Source organism: Suncus etruscus, chromosome 14, assembly GCF_024139225.1.
Source record: "Suncus etruscus isolate mSunEtr1 chromosome 14, mSunEtr1.pri.cur, whole genome shotgun sequence".
Taxonomy (NCBI): Eukaryota; Metazoa; Chordata; class Mammalia; order Eulipotyphla; family Soricidae; genus Suncus; species Suncus etruscus.
Genome location: NC_064861.1, coordinates 14,011,157 through 14,019,917, shown reverse-complemented (window position 1 = coordinate 14,019,917; position 8,761 = coordinate 14,011,157). Strand labels below are relative to the sequence as shown.

At 38.6% G+C, this 8,761-nt stretch overlaps 1 protein-coding gene across 1 annotated transcript in view; it reads right to left on the bottom strand.

The window, feature by feature from the left end:
* Nucleotides 1-446: 446 nt before the first annotated feature.
* LOC126027864 (bifunctional heparan sulfate N-deacetylase/N-sulfotransferase 3) overlaps nucleotides 447-8,761 on the bottom strand; it is a gene marked incomplete at its 5' end in the record, with an annotated part of 137,302 nt that continues 128,987 nt past the window's right edge. Inside the window, one exon of the mRNA XM_049786902.1 lies at nucleotides 447-809. Coding sequence (XP_049642859.1) covers nucleotides 690-809 — 120 coding nt within the window. The remainder of the gene's footprint in view (nucleotides 810-8,761) is intronic.

The window sequence follows — 8,761 nt, the reverse complement described above, 5'->3', positions numbered from 1 at the left end:
CAAACAGCTTTATAATAAATATCTCAGTATAGTAATTATGATAGAGTTAGTAATTTTTACATAAATACACTATGTATATGAAAAAAATCACTAATTGTTTTTTGCCATAACATCTCTTTCTGATGCAGGTAAAATCCCATCAAGGATATTTCCATTCTGATCTAGTACAAATTATAGTTTACGATTTTTCTAAATATTTCAATGGGCTTAGATTTTGGCAAGCATAATGCCTTTGGCATTTTATGCTACATTCTGATGTTTATTCTGTTAGTTTTGTTTGGTCTTGTTTTGTAGGACACTTTATAGGATCAAAGAATAAAATGTTTTACAGGGAAACAGTGGTCTAAAACTCTACAGAGACACAATCTTACTTGCGATAGAAAAGTGTAAATATTACCACCAAAGGAATGGTTCTGCACTTGTGTCTGAGATGTATTTCACATAAGCGTACAATAGTCTCTGAGGATCCCACATATTGTTCAGATATTTGTTCCGAGATTGGCCAGAGGCCTCAAGTCTCATGACAGACACTTTCTTTTCTTTAATTTTCCTGATCATCCACCTGCAAGCAAAAGGAAGAAACCTTGTTCTGTTTGCTCATGTCGAGGTATATGTCTAAACCACTTTCTTTTTTGGCAGCTTCTGGTTGCTTTGGGAGAGGCGATGTGCCCAGGAACTTTCTCTCAGTGCTATCTCACTTTCTGCAGCTCCTGTCTCAGCCAGGCTGGCAAGGGCTGCCCCAGTCTGTGCAGCAGCCGTGACAGCTCCACATTGTGGTCGCGGTAGTAACTCGAAAGAAAGGATCTGCTCTGCAGTGGGAGGAGGATAGAACAGGACAGTCTCTTAGTAACGTTCGTGGCCCAGAATCACTGTCATTTAAATAAATGTATAATATACCTGCAGGAAGTATACGTTAAATCTGTACACTATTGATGTAACCTAAGTTAGCTGGCCTTCAAAGTAGACATTGTACAGACATGGGTTGTTTCAAGTAGGAAAAGGGTATTAGTGTGAAATACAGGGTTTATTTGTGCAGAGCTGTGTTAAAATAATTTGAGGTGCTATTAAAAACAATAGAGCAATAGAAAGACAATAGTGATTGGGTTTCATGCAAAGTTTCATTAAAATCATCCTAATTTAGGGGAGTTTAGATTAATTAATTTATAATACAAAATAATCCTTTGTCATTACTACTTTAGTTTTTTGTTTTGTTTTGTTTTGTTTTGTTTTGGGGCCACACCCAGCTTCGCTCAGGAGGTACTCGTGGCTCTCTGCTCAGAAATCCCCCCTGGCAGGCATGGGGGACCATATGGGATGCCGGGATTCGAACCACCTTTGGTCCTGGGTCAGCGCTTGCAAGGCAAACGCCCTATTGCTCTGCTATCTCTCAGCCCCACTACTTTAGATTTTTATTGTAATACTAAAGAAAGCTTTGAGGTCTGTATAAAATACTCACTATGTGTTTAACCTTAAAATGCAATAAATAAGCCTAAACCCTAATATGTACTATTTGACCCAAAGGAGGAAAAGAATGCATGATTTATAGGAAGGAAGATTACCCTTTAGTATAGATAAATACTTTAATAACTGGAATTGTTAGCAGTGCAAGGGCTGTTGTATTTGACAGTTGCAGTTAATTTGGTCCTGACAGCGGGTTCTTTTTGTTTTTTTGAGCCACACCTTCAGTACTCAGGGGTTACTTCCAAGTGGTGCTTGGGACCTTATGGAGGGCCAGGTATTGAACCCTGGCCAGTCATGTGCAAGGCAAATGCTCTACTTGCTGTACTATTGCTCTGGCCCAAACAGCAGGCTCTTGAATAGTGTTCCATTCAATGATGTATTACCATACAAAGGAGATAAAAGCTCATAGCTGACAATGAACAAAGCAGTGTTCAAATTCTGATTTTATTATACATTTTCCCTTAATCTTAACAACTTCCAAGAATCTCTAATTGATTTGATTTACTGATAGTGTAGGTTTAGTGAAGATAGTGTAGGTGACCATTGGTGGGAATGTTGTGAAAGGGCTATTTCTTGCATCTGTATTTCTCTCTGCTCCATGTTAATCTGTGCGTTTTGTTCTATAGAATCTTTCTTTGTTTAATTTTTGTTTTGGTTTTTGGGCCACACCTGACTGGCACTCAGGGGTTTCTTCTGACTCTCAGCTCAGAAATGCAGGCATATGGGATGTTGGGAATCAAACCCAAGTCTGTCCTGCGTCGGCTGCGTGCAAGGCAAATGCCCTACTGCTGTGCTATCTCTCTGACCCCTTGTTCTGTAGAATCTTTACAAAGTCAGTTGATTCTTTGTGTTTTTCTTTTGTGTCATATATGAGTAATAACTCAACTTAACTGCCAGAAAATGTCTCATTTATTCTTTATAATTTCAATATAAATTTTTTTGTTTGTTTTATTTTTGGGTCACATTTGGACCTATCCAGGACTTACTTCTGATTCTGCACTCAGGGATCACTCCTGGCAGTGCTTGGGGACCATCTGGGGTGCCAGTGTTTCAACCAGGGTCAGCTGCAAGCAACCTGGACCCTGCTGCACTGTCTCTGGTTCCTATAAATGATTTTTTGCAATAATCATGGCTGTTGAAACAAGATTGAATGTCTGTAGTGTATTATAGCAATTACTGGTGTCCAGGGACAACCCCAGTCTTTGTGCTGCTTGTATGTGGGTCTTTCTCATTACTTAGTTTGAGGCTTCCTCAGTCATTAGCTCTAAAACCACTGAAAGGCCCAGCTAGCATAGTCAGGCTGAAGAAAGGTAGAAGTCAACTTTATTTCCAGATATTTCCATCAGATCGTTTGGTGCCTTCTTTGTTGCTAACCAGTCCTGAAATTTAGGGAGAAATGAAAGATCTTTCTACCATGAGAAACTTTGCTCCTGGTACTCTTTCCTTGACTTCCCAAAACCCTACTTTCAGCAGCAGTAGTCAGAGATGCCTGACTTCTGCTCTGTATGCTGTTGTGAGTAAAAATGTATGTTGTTAATCCAGCTCCTCTCAGTGTCCTGCTAGTCAAGGCTTCTTGATTCTCTGTTTCCTCCATGTGGTAAAGTCAGTGGTATGAAATTTGCAAAGTACAATAATCCTCTTTAAGAGGAGAGTATATTCTAACAGTAGTTACTATGACAGAACTTGATGATGAGCCAGGAGCCTTATTGTTCACATTGTTATCTGATGATCATCATAAGGGGGAATAATTTAGATGGTAAGATAATACCAGAGAAACCAATCGGCACCATGGTTACTTTGAACATATAATAGGAGAAAATAATAGAAACTACCAAAATATAATATTATTTAAAAAAAGAGCCAGGAAAGATGGTTCAAAGGGCTGCAATATGTAATCCCTGGCCCTGCCTGGTCTCCTAAGCACCACTGGAAACAATCTCCAAGCTTGGAGGTGGGACTGTTTGATATCATGCACTGCTAGGTGTGACCCAAACAGCCTACCAGACCCTAGCAAAATAAGAATTATATAATAAAGTCATGACTAAGGTTTTTTTTTTTTTTTTTTTTTTTTTTTTTTTTTTTTTTTTTTGGTTTTTGGGTCACACCTGGCAGTGCTCAGGGGTTATTCCTGGCTCCAGGCTCAGAAATTGCTCCTGGCAGGCACAGGGGACCATATGGGGCGCCGGGATTCGAACCGATGACCTCCTGCATGAAAGGCAAACGCCTTACCTCCATGCTATCTCTCCGGCCCCTTTTATTTTTTTTTTTTTTTTTTTTTTGACTAAGGTTTTTTTATACTTTTGTTTTTGTATGAGGAATCCATTTATATATATATATTTTTTGTTTGTTTGTTTTGTTTTGTTTTGTTTTTGGGTCACACCCGGCAACACTCAGGGGTTACTCCTGGCTTTATGCTCAGAAATCACTCCTGGTGGGCTCAGGGAACCCTATGGGACACCGGGATTCAAACCACTGACCTTCTGCATGAAAGGCAAACACCTTGCCTCCATGCTATCTCTCCGCCCCTCCCATTTATATGTTTTTATTTTATAAAATCTTTAAGCACCATGATTACAAGTATGCTTGTAGTAGGTTTCAGTCATAAACAGAATACCCTTCTTCACCAGTGCAACATTTCTACCACCAATGCCCCACCCCCTGTATGCCTGTATGAATACAGGCATTCTACTTCTCTCACTCATTAACACTGTCATTCTAGTTATTAGTGTAGTTATTTTCCTAACTATACTCACTATTCTTTGTATTGTGAGCCAGTCTTTCCGGCCCTCATCTCTATTATCTCTGGGCATTATTACATTAATGCCTTTAATTTTTCTTAAAACTCATAGATGAATGAGACTATTCTGTGTCTATTGCCTTTCCTCTGACTTACTTCACATAGCATAATAGATTCCATGTACAACCATGTATAGGAAAATTTCATGACTTCATCTCTCCTGATGGCTGCATAATATTCCAGTGTATGTGTACCACAGTTTTTTTAGACATTCATCTGTTGAAGGGCATCTGGATTGTTTACAGATTTGGGCTATTGTAAATAGGTGTGAGGAAGGGATTTTTGAATTGTATTTTGTGTTTCTAGGGTATATCTATTGGAGTGATACAGCTGGATCATATGGGAGCTCCATTTCCAGTTTTTGGAGGAATCTCCATATTGTTTTTCCATAAAGATTGGACTAGATGGCATTCCCAACAGCAGTGAATAAGAGTTCCTTTCTCTTCACACCCTTGCCAGCACTGATGGTTCTTGTTCTTTGTGATGTTTGCCAGTTTCTGTGGTGTGAGATGGTACCTCATAGTTGTTTTGATTTGCATCTCCCTGATGATTAGTGGAGTATTTTTTTTCCTTTCTTTTTTTGGGGGCACACCTGGTGATGCTCAGGGGCTACTCCTAGATATGCACTCAGAAATCTTTCCTGGCTTGGGGACTATATGGGATGCCAGGCGATCTAACTGCGGTCAGTCCTAGGCTGGCGCACGCAAGGCAGATGCCTTATGCCCTGTCATCACTCCGGCCCCTCATTTTTTTGTTCGTTTGTTTGGTGGCGCTCAGGGTTCATTCCTGGCTCTGTGCTCAGAAATTGCTCTGGCAGGCTTGGGAACCAAATGGGATGCTGGGGATTAAACCCGGATCTGTCCCAGGTTGTCCACATGCAAAGCAAATGCCCTACAGCTGTGCTTTTGCTCTGTTCTGGTTAAGGTGTTTTTTTTTTTATTAATTCTGTATTTAATGAATTTTATATATGTTTGCTTTGCTGATTTAACAGATTCAGTGTGTTGACTTTAAAATATTTAAGACTTGGAATCAACCTAAGTCCAGCAATAGATGAGTAGATCATGAAGATGTGGTACATATATACAATGGAATACTACATAGCTGTAAGGAATGATGCGATCATGAGATTTGCAGCAACTGGAAGATATCATGTTAAATAAAATAAGCCAGATGAAGAAGGATAAATAAGGAATATTACTTAAATGTGGTATTTAGAATAACTGCAATGAAGAAATACAGTGGTCTAAATGGGAGTTATCTTGAACAGCTTTGGCCTTAGCGTGTAGCAAGGAGAAGGAAAGAAACTGAGTGGAAGAGGAGAAACAAATATGAAAGGATGGGGCCAAGGGCCAAGTGGTCTCACGTACATTGGTGGAGGAAAAAAAAAGGATAGAACTAAATATACAAGCCAGTCAACAAAATGGAATCAAGAGACTCAAACTCCAACAATGTAAAATTTAAATGGGCCAGTTATACTAGCAGAGTGTGGGGCAAAGGGTGGTGATTGGGATACACTCTGGAAACATAGTGGAAAGAGGTCTATACTAGTAGTGGAATTGGAATTTGATTCATTTATGTCTGAAACTCAACTATGAAGGACTTATAAAGTTCTTATAATAAAATAAAATAAAATTAAAAATTACTGGTTTCTGTTTCTTTGATGAATGTGTTTTGCTGAACAAAGTCAAATTGAAACCAGGCCCAAAACATTCTTTTTCTAAAAATTTTATTTTATTGAAATCATTGTGATTTAAAAAATCCTTCATAGCTGACATACAATGCATCAGGGCCAGTCCCACCACCAGTGTTGACCTCCATCTACTAATGTTCCCCAATTGTATCCCATATCACACCCTGCCACTCAGCCAGCTCATTTTAAGTTTAGAGTGTTAAAATTTGGGTCTCTTGATTCCATTGCTGTTGACTTTGACTTCTGTCCTTTTTTAACACTACCAATGATACTACCAAGACCACTTGGCCCCTGCCCCACATCCTTTTATATTTGTTTCTCCTCTTCGACACATTTTCTTCCCTTCTCCTTGCTATACTCTAAGGCTAAGGGTATTCAAGCTAACTCCCATTTAGACCATTGCATTTCTTCATGCGGTTATTCTAAATACCACATTTAAGTGATATTCTGTATTTATCTTTCTTATCTGGCATACTTTATTTAACATAATATCTTCCAGTTCTATCTATGTTGCTACAAATCACATGATTGTATCATTCATTACAGCTATGTAGTATTCCATTGTATATATGTACCGCATCTTTATGATCCACTCATCTATTGATGGACTTAAATTGATTCCATGTCTTCACTACTGTTCTGAGTGCTGCAATGAATAACTGTGTGCATACATCCTTTTGGATGAATGCTTTTCTGTCCTGCGAAAGATACCCAAAAGTAGGATTCCTGTGTCAATTTTGAGTTTACTGAGAACCCTACATATTATTTTTCATAAAAGTTAGACCAGGCAGCATTCCCACCAGCAGTGGATGAGAATTCCTTTCTTACCATATTGTTCCCAGTATTTTTTGATATATGCCATTCTCACTGGTATAAGATGATTTCTAATTGTTGTCTTGATTTGAATTTCCATAATGATGTGTGATGATGAGCATTTTTTTAATGTGTCTGTTGGCCATCTATTGATCTTCCACAAGGAAGTGTCTACTTTCTCTCCCAATTTTTTGATGGGGTTTTTGGTTTTAAGGAATTGACCTTTGTGAGTACTTTGTATATCCTAGATATTAACATTTATCTGATGAGGTTTTTTTGTTTGTTTTTGCTTTTTGAGTCACACCTGGTGGCACTCAGGGGTTACTAAACTCTACACTCTGAAATTGCTCCTGGCTGGCTCAGGGTACCATATGGGATGCCAGGATTCGTGCCACCATCTGCCCTAAGTTGGCTGCAGGCAAGGCAAATGCCCTACCACTGTGCTCTCACCAGCCCCTATCTGATGTTTTGAGTCACAAATATTTTCTCCCATCTAGTTAGCTGTCTTCTAATTTTAGCCCATGTTTCTTTGGCCATACAGAAACTTTTTAGTTTTATGTAGTTCCATTTATTCAGATTTGATGCTATTGACTTTGCCATTGGCATCCTAACACTGAAGACTTCTTTGAGGTCTAAGTCTTGGAGTATTCCTCAATGTTTTCTTTAATGAATTTTATGGATTTGGGTCTGGCCTTAAGGTCTTTAATCACTTTGAATTGACTTTTGTTTAATGTGTGAGATACAAAACACTCTTATTCTCTAGGATTAACTGGATGCTGTGATGTATGGTGATAATCTGGAGGGAGGAGACATGTGTTTCTTAAGTAGAAGGAGTTGCAGGCAGCCTGGTGTCATTGAGTCTAATCTGATATATTCTACATCTTTGTGTTATCACCTTTGGGTTGTTTCCTTTTGCCTACTCTCAGGACACTTAATATTTGCATATATTTATATACTTCCTAAAATAATATGTATATATTAAATACATATGGAATTTTGCTAATCAATGTATATTTGGTCTTTGTCTAAACAAAATTAAACCATTAAACTATGAAATTCTCTGGCTAGAGGGTCATAAGGATGCCTTTGTTATTTGTATTAATCCCTTATAAATCATTAATGAATTTATTTTAGTAGTGTGACCCTGAGAACAGAAGAGACTGAACCAGTCATAGGATTGGAGTGTTCAGCCTCACCCACTGGTATGTTCCCCCTCCTCAACCCCCAAATAAAGAAAAGATCTTGAGATTGGGTGATCACTAATAGCCAATGCTTTAATAAACAAGGCCTACCTAATAGACCCATAAGATTCCCTCATGAGAGAATTGGGAGAACTGCTGTTACCAAACACCAGCGTGGGTAGGGAGCTGGTTTACACCCCAGACTCTGCTGGAGAGTGTGCTCTCTGAATCCATACAGTTTTTGTCTTAAGTACCTCTTCACCAGATTTATGTCCATTCTCATAAATTTTGGAGTGCTTCCTTGTGTTTGCAAAGCTATGGTAGCAAACCCTCATGCCTGTGGAGGGAGTCTTGCAACCCTGGTTTTGTAGCCAAGGATTCAGGAACATGAAACACCTGGGAAGCCTCTGGAGTTGGCAAATAGTGGCAGAGCCCATCACCTGTGTGGTCTGCACTACCTCAGGAATTTAGGGTCAGTATTGATCAGCCTATAGGAAAATGAGTTGGTGTCTATAGAAAATGGGAGAATTGCTTATGTGGGATGTCCACATGTTTGGTCTCAGAAATACTTGAGTTAGAAGAGATCTTCGAGATATATTATTCCATAATCTTCTTTGAAATACATAGATTTTCTTAAAACTCAGGCTTTGTATGTTTCTAACTAAATTCACTTCTTTGTTCCAATATAAACACAGTAAATTAAATTCTCCCAGAAACATACTTAAAATGCTTTCCAGACATTTTAATATAGAGACCTTTCATATAAGCAAAAATAATTTATTGTATACAATTTCTTGAAATACTGTAAAATTGCCCCTG